Source organism: Dendrobates tinctorius, unplaced genomic scaffold (assembly GCF_039654945.1).
Source record: "Dendrobates tinctorius isolate UK_male_01 unplaced genomic scaffold, ASM3965494v1 ptg000035l, whole genome shotgun sequence".
Taxonomy (NCBI): Eukaryota; Metazoa; Chordata; class Amphibia; order Anura; family Dendrobatidae; genus Dendrobates; species Dendrobates tinctorius.
In genome coordinates, this window is record NW_027361703.1 from 42,107,828 (window position 1) to 42,122,139 (window position 14,312).

The 14,312-nt window shown below is 40.7% G+C and overlaps 1 protein-coding gene across 2 annotated transcripts in view; it reads left to right on the plus strand.

Annotated features, from left to right (window-relative positions):
- PLXNB2 (plexin B2) overlaps nt 1–14,312 on the plus strand; it is a 295,006-nt gene that overhangs the window by 272,573 nt on the left and 8,121 nt on the right. For both annotated transcript variants that reach the window (XM_073573427.1, XM_073573428.1), the window contains 8 exons: nt 791–857; nt 1,151–1,297; nt 4,758–4,914; nt 6,364–6,464; nt 6,622–6,706; nt 9,540–9,694; nt 9,777–9,937; nt 14,110–14,257. In XM_073573427.1, coding sequence (XP_073429528.1) covers nt 791–857; nt 1,151–1,297; nt 4,758–4,914; nt 6,364–6,464; nt 6,622–6,706; nt 9,540–9,694; nt 9,777–9,937; nt 14,110–14,257 — 1,021 coding nt within the window. The remainder of the gene's footprint in view (nt 1–790; nt 858–1,150; nt 1,298–4,757; nt 4,915–6,363; nt 6,465–6,621; nt 6,707–9,539; nt 9,695–9,776; nt 9,938–14,109; nt 14,258–14,312) is intronic.

Here is a 14,312-nt window from a genome sequence, read left to right on the forward strand (position 1 = left end):
TTACTTTATGGGCTAATTTGCAGACAGTGCATGATGATGGTTTTTTTCCATTCTTTCTTCAAGACTTGAGCACTGCTCCTCTTTCTTTTTACTGCTGATCCATTCATGACCCTGGGTCTAATAGAGATAGTGTAGCGTTGCACTGGGCTACCTTGTCCTTTCCAAAGACACTGGAGCAGCAGTGCTCATTTTCAATTTTGTTACCGTATTTAATCCTTAATCCCAACCACATTAAGGAAGAATTGGTGTTTTGAGCCTTCATGCCCATGTTTGCTGGGGATCCCAGGAATGGAATATAATAATGTTGCTCTTATCCCGTGGATAGGTTATAAATATGTATTATGCGGAAGGACTCTCCTTAGGTCAGGCCTATGGTGTATAAGTCATTAATGGTGCAGAATAGAGCCTTAGCCATCCGTCTGGGCTGAATATGCCAAATCCTTGAAATGCAAAGATGTTTTCCTCAATGATACTCTTGGCCACCTGCTGCACAGGGAGGTGTAGTACCGCCCTGTTTACAGAGGCAACTGGGGGTGCTGTTGTGCTGGATAAACTCCAAAGGGATATAGATCAGTTATACTGCTGAGATTATTGAGGATTGTAATACTCTTAAGTAACATTTGATAATTTCCCATAACACTATGTCTACATGGCACTGTACATGTGAGTCTTTACTTCTTCTAAATAGCTTAGTTCGGCAATATGTCAGCAACATGTGGGAATGGAGGCACCTGGTGAGCTGATGTGAAAAGAGCAAGTCTGATTCTCATGTTCTTCCCCTTATTTGCAGATCAGAAACTGTCGTGGAGAGAATGCTTTCAAACTGGATGTCTATTTGTTTGTATCAGTACCTAAAGGTAAGTAATGGATCCACTGTCCTAATACAAAGCCATTTGGGAAGGTCAGATTGGGGAGGCTTTGCACATGTCGGCCCTCAGGACATGCTCTTTAGCGAGTTATACCCATGCCAACTTAGAGGCAGTATTAAAGATTTGGCTTCCTCTTCGGCTGTCATAAAGCAGCCGCTGCTCATGCATGGAGAAAGAATAGTTTCCACTGGGGAATGGGGATTTCAGATGTTCACAACATCATTAAAAGCTATTCCTTGATCCATTTAGCGGACAGGTTTTTCTTTTTATTTCAAATGCAGGACACAGCTGGTGAGCATCTATACAAACTCTTCAAGGCAATCAAACACCAAGTGGAGAAGGGCCCCGTGGATGCTGTGCAAATTAAAGCCAAATACACCCTGAATGATACTGGATTACTGGGGGATGATGTGGAGTACTCACAGTTGGTAAGTGGCCGCTTTTGTAAATGAGTAGATACAATTGCGCAGACCACACAGTGGGTTTGTTCTGGTGACCAAAGCAATCATTGTGGATAACAACCCCGGACAGAATTACATCTCTAATCTTTCAGAATGGCTTTAGATGGCAGTAAATGAACCTCTAAAATGTTATTTCACTCTTCAATAGAAGTTTTCATCAAAATATCACCACAAAGAAGTAGTAAGTGTAGAAAATGTCTTGTAGTTAGAAAAATAGACTGTTTTTATTATCATTTCATTGGATCCGTCCGTCTTTTTATGATTTGTAATAAGTGTGCAAAAAGTATAAAGGATTCTTCTATATGTTGACATCCTTCTCCCGAATCAGTAGATGGCTGCAGCGACAGTTTACCTCCGTCCCTCCCCAGGTCTACAGTTGGAGCCCAGGAATGCTATGAGCGCTCTTAAAGAGAACTTGTCATCAGGATTGTATACCCCCAAAGTAATAGCATGTATATGAAGCTGCTTTAATACTGAGTAAATCATTACCTTTCTTCTAGAATTCCATGTTGCTGGTTTAGAGAAATCTATAGATGAAATTGTATGATGGTGAGTTTGAAGTACAATGGGTAGGCCCTAAACTTACAGCTCTTCTGCCTCTCTCCCTATCCCCAGCCCTTGTTAAGACTGACAGGTGGCTCATGCTTCACCGCCCTGTCTATAAGTGACGAGAGGCAGGCGGCGGAATAGGGATAGAAGGAGGAGAACTCTAAGTGCCCGTACAATGCATTTTCAACTCATTAGCATAACCTTTTCGTATATGGATTTTTCTAAAATTACAAATCGGATGTCTACAAGCTTGGGTAATGATTTACTCAGCAGTAAAGCACCTTTACATACATGCCCTGTTTTCGGCATACAATCATGATGACAGGTTCTCTTAAAGTTGGCAAAAGTGGGAAAGTACCATTTGTGATCTTTGCAAGATTTCTCCAAGACTGACCTCTATAGACAGTTTTTCTGTTTACTTTAATCAATAATTGTTGGGTTTAATGTCCCTTAATCCTCATATCATTCCTCTAAGGTTTTGTGTGCACGTTGAGTAGATAGACGCAGAAATTTCTGCGACATTTCTGCAGCTCTTGGCAGGATACACAGCTGCAAAAACTTGCGTTTTTGATGTGTTTTTGACTGATTTGAGTGAGGTCAATGGTGAAAAATGCTGTAAAAAATGCACAGACACTTGACACGCTACAGATTATTTTCTGCACCAAATCTGCAAGTCACAAATACGCACGTGTGCATGACACTTGGGTTTCTCGTTCACTTTGCAGAAAACAGAGAAGGATAATGCCAGCTCACCGTTATAGTTTGTAGGAGACCAGCGTGCACGGAACCACGAGTCGACCACTCATGTATATTAATTGCAAAAAAAGGAAGAAATGTTCCTGCTTCTGGTAAAATTTTCAGAGTAATCTAAACTCCATCAGAAAACGATTAAAAAATATTGGACAGGAACAGGAGCAAGCGACGCGTTTTGAACACTCTTGTTCTTTTTCAAGCTTGATAAAAGAGCAACCGTGTACGAAATGTGTCACTTGCTCCTGTTCCTGTCCACTATTTAATTGTTTTTGGATGGAATAAAGATTACTCTGAAAATTTTACCAGAAGCTGGAACATTTCTCCCTTTTCCTTCTCATTCATTTTGCTGGCATCAGGATTGCTTCAGGTTTTGCTAGCAAATCTGCAATCATATATATACCCTATATACTCGTGTATAAGCCCCTAATTTTGCCACAAAAAAACGGGAAAACTTATTGATTCAAGTAAGCCGAGGGTGGGAAATGCAACATGCTCCATTTATTATTATTTATATAGCGCCATTCCATGGTGCTGTACATGAGAAGGGGGGTTACATACAAAGTTATAGATATCGTTAACAGTAAACAAATTTACAATGACAGACTGGTACAGAGGGGAAGGGACCCTGTCCTTGCGGACTTACATTCTATGGGATAGTGGGGAAGAGACAGAAGGTCAGGGGTGCAGCAGCTCTGGTGGTTTTGAGGCGGCGGCTTGGGGGGTGGTTAGGCGGTAGAATGATTATTGCAGGCTGTAAGCTTTCCAATAAAGTAAGCTCCATATTAATATATGCCCCATATAATGCTGCACAAAGGTTAATGGTGGCCCATACCATGCTCCATATTAATATATGCCCCATATAATAATGCTGCACAAAGGTTATTGGTGGCCCATAACATGCTCCATATATATGCCCCATATAATAATGCTGTACAAAGGTTATTGGTGGCCCATAACATGCTCCATATTAATATATGCCCTATATAATAATGCTACACAAAGGTTATTGGTGGCCCATAACATGCTCCATATTAATATATATACTCCCCTCTCCTTGATGCGTGCTGCTCCTCAGCGTCGCCGGCTCTGCAGTGACTGTTCAGGCAGAGGGCGTGCACTAACCACGTCATCGCTCCCTCTGACCTGAATGTCACTGCCGGAGAACCCAGGAGACTGAGCTAAGCAATGGAACAGGGACAGGTGAATATGGCATGGCTCGCTCACCCTCCCTCCCAGTCCTACTCACCCTCCTGGCGTCTGCATATCTGGCTCTGCTACATCTCAGTCCCAGCGTCTGTATCTCCCTTCCTGTCTTCTTTCTGTGCTGGTCACATGGTACCGCTCATTAAAGTCATTAATATGCGGCTCCACCCCTATGAGAGTGGAGACACGTCCATATTCATGACTTTAATGAGCGGTACCATGTGACTAGCACTGGAAGAAGACTGGAAGGGAGATACAGACACCGGGACTGAGATGTAGCAGAGCCGGATATGCAGATGCCAGGAGGGTGAGTAATCATGTCTCCTGGTCCCCCTCCCTCGCAGGCTTTCAGGTGTATGACACGTGTATAAGGCGAGAGGGTCTTTTCCAGCCCAAAAAAGGGGCTGAAAAACTTGGCTTATACATGAGAATATATGATAACTATTGATATGTCCTTCCGTCCGAAGCCGGGATGGGTGCCTGTGCAGTGTGTCGCTGGAGTCAGCGCGTGCACATACCGGACTGCGGCGCCATTTTACTGAAGACATTCTGTATGCGATTTCGCAGACACACTATCTTCCAACCAAACGGCCCCGGATATCGCTGGATGCACACACATTGTCTCCAGCACCATTTTATTGAAGAATTGTACTACAGTGTCAACATATCAGTGCACGCGCGCCGGCCGTTGCCATTATCTCTATGGCTGGCACGTGCTCACTGCTATGTTGACGTTGTAGTACATTACTTCAATAAAATGACGCCTAAGTCGGGACGTCCGCATACCGCAATCTCTGCTGCCACTTTATTGAAGACACTGTATAAATGTAACTATCAAAATGTTTTCCACCCAGGCATAGAACGGGTTAAATAGTAATAGCATATTAGTGTAATTAACATTAATAATCTTTTTTTCCCCCAGACTGTTAACGTCATTGTTCAAGATGAAGGTTTGGAGCCTGTGCCAGTAAAAGTATTAAACTGTGATACAATCACACAAGTCAAGGAAAAAATTGTTGACCAGGTTTACAAAAGCCTTCCATATTCACATAGACCAAAAGCTGACAGCTTGGCAATAGGTAAGTGAATGTATTAGGATTAGTTTTGTACAATTAGCATTTTTAGGCTGAGCTCTGATGTCCTCTACTAAAGCCCCCGTCACACACAGCGAGATCGCTAGCGAGATCGCTGCTGAGTCACAAGTTTTGTGACGCAACAGCGATCTCACCAGCGATATCGCTGTGTGTGACACGTATCAGCGACAGGCACCCCTGCCGGGTATCGCTGATCGTGCTCGAAAGCCCTGGACGTTTTTTTGATTGTTGGTCTCCTGCTGGCCAGCATGCATCACTGCGTGTGGCAGGCGGGAGACCAACGATCAGCGAGCTGGAGCTGGTAACCAAGGTAAACAGCGGGTTTCTAAGCGTCGCGCGGCGCTTAGAAACCCTCTGTGAACGTTTAGATACCAGCGTGCTGGCGCTGGGAGCTGGTAACCAAGGTAAACATCGGCGCTTAGAAACCCGCTGTTTACCTTGGTTACCAGCTCCCTGCACCAGCATGCTGGTATCTAAGGTACACAGTGGGTAACTAAGCGACGTGCGTGCTTGTTACCCACATCGTCGCTGGTCCTGATCGCTGGTGAAGCTGCCTGTTTGACAGCTCACCAGCGATCATGTAGCAACACACCAGCGATCCTGACAAGGTCATATCGTTGTCGGGAACGCTGGTGCGTCGCTGTGTGTGACAGGGCCCTAACATGTTCTGTTTGTTCAGGGCTGACCACTGTGACTGACCCACTTTGTTTTAGAGCAATATTGGGGTTAAGTTGTCTCATTAGAGGAATCAAGATCAATGAACTGTTGATCAAAACACACACTTCATTGTTATCATGCATAAACACAATGTATGCATTTTGCCTGATTCTTAAGGTGAAGGAGCCTTGCCATCAGCTGTCAGTAATGTGTTTTTGTTTTTTTTACCACCCTCATTGCATTTTCCTTCCTGTTTTTTTTACACATAATTGATTTTGCATTTTTTAAAGAAAAAGTATAGTAAGAAAGACTGATCAGTCCACTAGCTGGAATCCTAATCTCTGAACAAGTAGAGTTTTCAATTTATAAATTGCAAGCTATACTGAATTGTTTTACACAACATTATATGTCAATTTGTTCAGTTCCTCCTGCTCTACTGTAAAATGTCACCAGTAGGTTGGAAAGCTTTTCCCTGGTATCCAGGCTTTGCTGGATACTTGCATCATGGCGAGGATGCAAACATTCAGTAGATCCAGCAGCAGGACCAGCTCCTTTATTTGGGAGCAATGACAGGGCCTGATTTTAATCAGTTTAGCAAAGCTTTCAATTATGTCAAATCACAGATCATTAATCTGTTTTAAGTTGATTAACGTTATTGCTATTCACACCTTTTATATATTTTTTCCTAATAGCTTAAGTAAAGATATTGTCACGTGTGTGTGTTATGGTGTAAAAGGGAAATGTTTGTAATCTGTGTGCTGCGGCTTCTCTTTTCAGAATGGAGACCAGGCTCAACCGCACAAATACTGTCTGATTTGGATTTAACGTCACAGAAAGAAGGCAGATCGAAACGGATAAATACACTAATGCATTACAATGTGAGCAAGTTTTACTTTTAATGTTTGTTGCTATTGAAGTAAACTTAATTTAAAAAAAAAAAAAGTTAAAATTGCGGAGCTTTTCATTTTACTGAGGTGGATATGGTAAATGCCTCTCAGCTAATGGCATGTCAAAACCTTGTGCTTCTATTTGCAGGTAAGGGATAATGCCACACTTATTTTATCAAGAATCGGAATTTCTCAGCAGCAGGAGGAGAATCACCAAGACCTCCCAGGAGAAAGTACGTTTGTTATAAAACTTTATGTAAAGTGTTTTATTGCCAGTACATCAATATTTAGATCTTTTTGTCAATTGATACTTTAACTGGTAAATCATTTCCCATTTTAGCAAAATTTTATTTACTATTATTGAAATCCCAAGTACTAAATAAAACTTGTAAATAGAGAAAGGCACCGCGCTCACAGGAGGATTCACAGATGATAACGTAAAAGTGAAAGTGAAAGTCCTGCCTTTGACACATAAGCCCCATATTCAAAACATGCAGGAGATGAAAATCTACCACAGCAAGATACACTGATGAACGGTAAAGGACTTATACAAACTTACCCTAGCTCTGCTGAATGAAGGTGCTGTGCTGATCACCGTGAATGATCCACAGAAATGCTGGATAAGCAGGTGAGAAGCTAGGAGGATGAAGTGAATGAGCTCAGCTGAATGGAGTGCAAGTAGTGAATAGAGCCGGGCAGAGCCAGGATAGCTCCGGCCGGTAGCATCCTGGATGCACTGCTGAAGGGGGCCGACACTGTCCTGCACTGACAGCGTGTGACGTCACAGGCTAAGGCTACGGAGCCTAGCTGGGGCCAAAAACCTACGCGTTTCAAAGCAAAACGTGCTTCTTCATCAGGCTCCGTAGCCTTAGCCTGTGACGTCACACGCTGTCAGTGCAGGACAGTGTCGGCCCCCCTCAGCTATGCATCCAGGACGCTACCGGCCGGAGCTATCCTGGCTCTGCCTGGCTCTATTCACTACTTGCACTCCATTCAGCTGAGCTCATTCACTTCATCCTCCCAGCTTCTCACCTGCTTATCCAGCATTTCTGTGGATCATTCACGGTGATCAGCACAGCACCTTCATTCAGCAGAGCTAGGGTAAGTTTGTATAAGTCCTTTACCGTTCATCAGTGTATCTTGCTGTGGTAGATTTTTATCTCATGCATGCTTTGAGTATCGGGCTTATGTGTGAAAGGCAGGACTTTCACTTTTACGTTATCTGTGAATCCTCCTGTGAGCGCTGTGCCTTTCTCTATTTACTTATTTAACCCCTTTTTTGGCAGAACAAGCACAGCTTCTGTCTAGGCACCAGCAGCCCTCCCTTTCTATTGGTAGTGCCGGTGTATATCTGTATAATAAATAAAACTTGTGTGCCACATATAAACTACTTAAGTGGTGTAGGCTACTACAGGCCCTACTTACAAGGAGAAGGGTCCGATTTCGCAGTCCTCTAAACCAAGCCAGAAGGCCCTATAATTGGCACACGTTTTTTAGTCCAAAGGCCACATAGTCATACTGAACCAATTCAGGGGCTACACTAAAAAATAAAGAGGCATTACTTTCTACGATTTTTATGGCATATCCTGCATATATAAAATAAGTATATGCTAAGTGCAAATTCAACTAAAGACTCTTACCGCCACCAATCGGCACTCTCATTGTACGTTCACAGAGTTCTTGGACAAAATAGATTCTGCTCCTAAATCCACAATCTAAAACTGTGTCAAATACTCTTTGAATACGTTTCCAACTGATTTTAATAGGAAAGCTCCTATAGTGTACATGTACTGTTTTTCACAATATTTTAAACCTTTATTAGTAAAACCAATAGCAAAAAAAATATTTGAAGTAATTTTTTAATGCAGATTTTGCAGTAAAATCTGCTTCTAAATCCTTGTAAAAAAAAAAACAGTTTGAATATACTGCTCTCTATGGGTTTTGAGTTTATGTTTTAACGTTTCACAACTCTCATAAACTACAATGGAGAGAGTGACCAGCACAGAAGAACACCTATGCTCATTTCTGGAGTGTAATACAGATGAGGAAACCCCATTCTACTTATTTCTGAGACATCCACAGAAGCCTACACAGTGTACTATTAGTACTTTCCAGTCCCTGCTTCTCAGATATTTTCCACTACACTTCTGAGTGTGGCTACTCACATATAGTTAGCCATTCAGACAAGCGATTTTCTGTCCATATGGTTGAGGGCTGCACACAATGGCATCGCAAGCCACTTGTGGCCCCGGGAGACAGGTTGTGCAGCCCTCTTCCATAATGCTCAAGGACCATTGACCCCTTTTTTTTTTTGCTGAAGCTTGGAAACCATCCATATGTGTTACAGCATGTATATAGGCTGCTGCCTATTCTTCTGCCAGAGCTGAGTGTAAGGGTTTTGGGGTTTTTTAAGCGTTGAATTGCAGATGGGTGCAAAGCCTGATAGCCACCTCCTTCTTAGACCTATAGGATGTGACACCCATAGGGTCATCTCAACATGAAAACATCTGCAATTTTATAAAGTGAACAGACAAAGAATGCCTTGTGCTCATCCGCTCCAGCCTAATAGTTAACAAGTTTAAAAATTAGTAATTTTTAAGTTGGCATTAAGACTCCGCTAAAATAAAGAGTGAAAGGCAGAGAAACAGTGTATGATAAAGCGCAGACTACTAATCATATCTGTACGTGATTTTCATGTGCCCACTATTCTTGCTTCATCAGCAAACAGATGGCAGCTAGGCCAACCTTTGTAACTCCAGAACTAAAACTCCATATTAACGTCTATATCTTCTCCATTTCAGTAGCCCACTCAAACCATAGACAAGAACAGACATCACACTTAATCTTTTCCAAAGGGCTGATTTTTATTCATGATTTTTCAGTTATTTTAACAATTTACTAGAACAATTCTTAGAAACCTTAGTGAGATGCTAACATCATTCCCTTATGTACTGAAATATTTTTCCATTGTGCATATTTTCCCTTCCAAACAGCAACATAAAAAAGTTTTTCAGAAAGTATTTCATTAAAAGAAAACAAACTGCATTTTGTCTTCCTCCTACTTAGGGCATGCCTTACTAGAAGATGAGAACAAAGTATGGCATCTTGTACGTCCAGCAGATGAAGTTGATGATGGTAAATCCAAAAGGGGAAGTATGAAGGCGAAAGAACAGACAAAGGCCATAACTGAAATCTATTTGACAAGGCTTCTGTCTGTCAAGGTAAAGTTGCTTCATGTGTGCTTTCCAACAGATTGGATTAGTATATGTTGACCAGTAGCTAATCGTTTTTTTTCTTAACCAGGGTACGCTCCAGCAATTTGTAGATAACTTTTTTCACAGTGTCCTTAATTCCAATCAAGTGGTACCTCCAGCTGTTAAATATTTTTTTGACTTTTTGGACGAGCAAGCAGAGAAGTATGAAATCAAAGATGAAGATACGGTTCACATATGGAAAACAAACAGGTATAATAACATCACAAGGAAAAAATGAATTTGTAATTACAATCAAAACTTTTGTTTCAGTAGCGTCAAGTCATTACCTACAACTTTAAAAGTTAGCTATAGGGTAAATTGTATCTGCTCCCCAAAAAGGTTGGTATCTTTTATATAAAACCTGATTATAGCATATGAAAGAGACGGATGCCCCGGTCCTCCACCATGCTATCATAACCTCAAGCAGACTATTCTTCAAGCATCTTATTTATTTGAAGTTGTGATAGTATTTGGGTATCATATAGTACTAATATGTAGGCTTTAAATGACTGAATCTCACAGATGTTGCACCAGTCGTCTTCATTGTGACTGTGCTATTTGCATAGTAGGCCACCTTCCAATTGAATATGAATGATATGGAAATCTCATCGCCATATTTTATTCACAAAGATCACATATCAAAAGGTGAAAGTTAGACATTTTTCCATTTCATTTGAATTATTTAACGCCTTTAGAATTTGGCTTCAACCCATCTCAAAAAAGTTGCTACAGAACCATGTCCACTATTGTGTAGGACCTTCTCTTCTTTTTACAAAGGGAAGTGAGGAGACTAATTGTTAGTTTTGGATTAGAAATGTTGTTCTATTCTTGTCTGATGTAGGATTTTAGCTGCTCAGTAGTGTTGGATCGTTCTTGCTGGATTTTTCTTTTAATAAAAAAATCAAATGTTTTCTATTGGTGAAAGGTCAGTACTGCAGCAGACAAGTTCATAACCCAAACTCTTCTGAGCAGCCATGCTGTCTGTATGGGAACATATGTTGTTCTAAAAGTTCCATATAATGCTCAGCATTATTAGTGTCTTTCTAGATGTGTAAGCTGCCCAGGTCATAAGCACTAATAAAACCCCATACCACCAGAGATACAGGGCTGATAAGAGGAGAGGGACCATCCAGCTTGTTGAGTCCGCAAGACACGGTCTATGATTCCCATAAAGGAATTTCAAGCTATGATTCATCTGACCACAGAACGGTTTTCCATTTTGCTTCAGTCCATTTTAATCCCTCCCCAACATGATCAATTTCAGTTTTTGTATTTAGCTCTCCTTCTTCCAAGAGCCACAACTTTTTTTTATTTATTTTTCTGTCCACATAGACATGTGAGGATTAGTTTTTTGTGGGACAAGTTATACTTCAAATTTTACAAGATGATGTAGTTGAAAACGGGGAAAAATTCCAAGTGCAGTGAAATTGAGAAAAAACGCAATTCTGATACTGTTTTTGGGAATTGTTTTTACAGTGTATTTTGTGTGGTAAAAATGACCTGGCATCAAGGTTCTCCTCATCAGTACGATTATAACAATACCAAACTTGTCAGATTTTTTTTATTAGTTTAGTGGTGAAAAAAAATTCAGACATTTGTGTAGCAAAAAAAAATGGTGTCATTTTCTGTGATCTGTAATGTATTTTTTTTTTTATTTTTTTTTTTTTTAATTTATTGATCTTTGAGAGGTTTTATTTTTTGTTGGGCGGGTCAACATTTTTATTGGCACTATTTTGAGATAGATATGACATTATGATCGCTTCTTACAGCATTTTGCGACAAAAACAGCCATATTGGTATATTCAATTTTGTACTGTTTACTAATTGGATTATTTTTATATCTTAAAAGATCAGATTTGCCTGGATGTGGCGATACCATATGTGTATTTTTTTTATTATTTTTAATCGGGGAATTGATGGTAATTTTTGAACTTTTTGCTATTTTTTTTTCAGAATTTTTTTTACACTTTTTTTTTCTACTTTTTACTGTATTTGTTAACCCTGTTAGCTGACTAGGAGCTGCAGTCATCTTATTGCTTATGCTATATACAGCAATACCACAGTATTACTGTATATAGTTAAAAAAATCACGGTCTCCTCTGAAGCCCAGACTGGGTTTGAGCAGAGCTCTGTGATGACTGGTACAGAGGTCTTCAACAGGCTGTCGTCATAGCTAGTAGTGATGAGTGAGCATGATCGGATAAGGTGTTATCCAAGCATGCTCGTGTGCTAACCGAGTGACATGGGCATGCTCGAAAAATGTTTGAGTCCCCACACCTGCATGTCTCGCGGCTTTTCAACAGCAGCAGCACATGCAGAGATTGCCTAACAGGCAACCCAAAACATGCAGCTGTGGTGACACAAGCATTTTTTTTGAGCACACAGAAAATACTTGATTAGGACATGAGCATGCTCGAATAACACTACTTAATTATGCTTGTTTTTAGTGCTGTGCCGACTGAGTGCCCATAGATCACGAGTAACTAATATTTGCCTTGTTCTTTGTGTACATGGCTTTTTCAAGAAACTCTGAATAACCTACCATCTACATTACATAATATCAAAAGATTCGAAGACATGGTAATTTTACATTGAGGAAAATTTTTCTGAAATTGTTCTACAATTTTTAGACCATTTTTCGTAGATTGGTGAACCTGTTACCATCTTTGCTTTTGGGAGACTTTGCCTCTCTAGCACGCTCTTTTTATACATCGTTATGTGACTTGAAGATTGACCCTCCAGCTGTTTTTCATTAGCACCACTTACTTTTCCAACCTTTTGTTAATCATGTCCCATCTTTTTTTGAGATGTGTTGCTACGACCAGTTTCTAAATTAGTTACTTTTTTCAGATGAAGTGGAAAATGTCTAACTTTCTACTTCTGATATGTGATCTATGTTCTATTGCGCAAGAAATATTAGAGATTTCCAATTCACTGCATTCTTGTTTTCTTCACATTTTACACATGTAGAAGGAACCAGGGAGCTTTCTGTTTTACCAGTATTAGGCTGCTTTTATATTTACCGTGTTTTTGGGCCCCAATAGCTTTCTATGGGCCCGCAAAATCGGGCCGCAAAAATTCCACGGTTCACTGTGTGCCATACGGCCGTGAGGGCCGTATTTGCGGCCGTGATAAAAGATCGAGCTTGCTCAATCCTTTATATTGCGTACGTACATGGTCCCCAATGTAAATCAATGGGGCCACAAAAACAAACAGAAGTTTGTTTTTGCGGCACACCGCGACTTCCGATTTTGCGGAACGCCATTTTTTTCCCAATACTATTTCAGAAGTATTGGAAAAATAAAAAAAACGTCGATCCACAAGCTTTTTTGCGCCCGTTATTGCGGCTGACTGTAAAAATTGCGGGGACACGGCCAGCAAAAACGTACCGCAAAAATAGCAGTAAGTGTAAAACCAGCCTTGTGTAGTGTGCATGCCAAGACGGGCAGTGAAGAAATTTTGTTGTGCAGTTTTGCCCAATGGTTGCAGAGCATTAAGCTATGGCAGAAAAGGGGAAGTGATTTTTGCTACCCTTCCAGCATGACTCAATAACATGCAATACATATGGGAAGGGGAAAAAAAAAGCCAGCTCACCAGTCTCAGTAGTAATCCAGAATTCTGTCACGCACAGAGCCGCCTGGATCAAGGCGATGACTGAAGCAATACATGAAGGAAGAGTCTCCAGCGTAATGAAAGTATTTTTTTTTTTTAAACAAAAATGTTATATACATAGTTAAAATTAATAGAAAACATGGACAAAATGAAAAAAGAGCAGGCAGATGGGGTCCCTAGTGGTCTTAAACCAACACGTTTCGACCTAGATGGTCTTACTCATGGCCATTTTTTATATTATTTTTAACTATGTATAATAAAATTTTTGTTTGAAAAAAAATACTATCATTACGCTGGAGACTCTTCCTTCATGTATTGCTTCAATAACATGCAGGAGTAATTTTTATAAGCTGTGGAGTACGAGAACTTTAGTATGACAATCACCTTACAAAACTGCATTTTAGGCACCAGAATGAAATGAACTGTCCTGGTATGTTACTAGTTTTAAAATCAACCTCACTTACCGATTACCACTCCATTGCCGCTATTTGGTTGCCCTTATCTGTCTTTGTTGACATGGCTGAATAAGTGACCTAAATCCGACACCCTATGACCCTCAATCCGTAAGCTCATCGTTCATGCCGAGATCATGAGACTGCTGAGCCCAGTGACTGGCTGCTGTAGTAGTGATCTTACTTTGATGACATGTCACAAATGATCAGCACATGCACTCCATGTATCTGTCAGATATACCCACGTTTCTCTGAAAAATATATTCTAAAATAAAAAATACCCCAGACAGCTGTTAATGATGGAATTGTTCCTTGCAGTTTATCACTACGGTTTTGGGTTAACATACTGAAGAACCCTCACTTCATCTTTGATGTCCATGTACACCAAGTAGTCGATGCTTCTTTGTCAGTCATTGCACAGACATTTATGGATGCTTGCAGCAGGACGGAGCACAAGCTAAGCAGAGTAAGTGAACCGACTCATTGATGTCTATCATCTGGATCCAATTCCTTCATCTCTC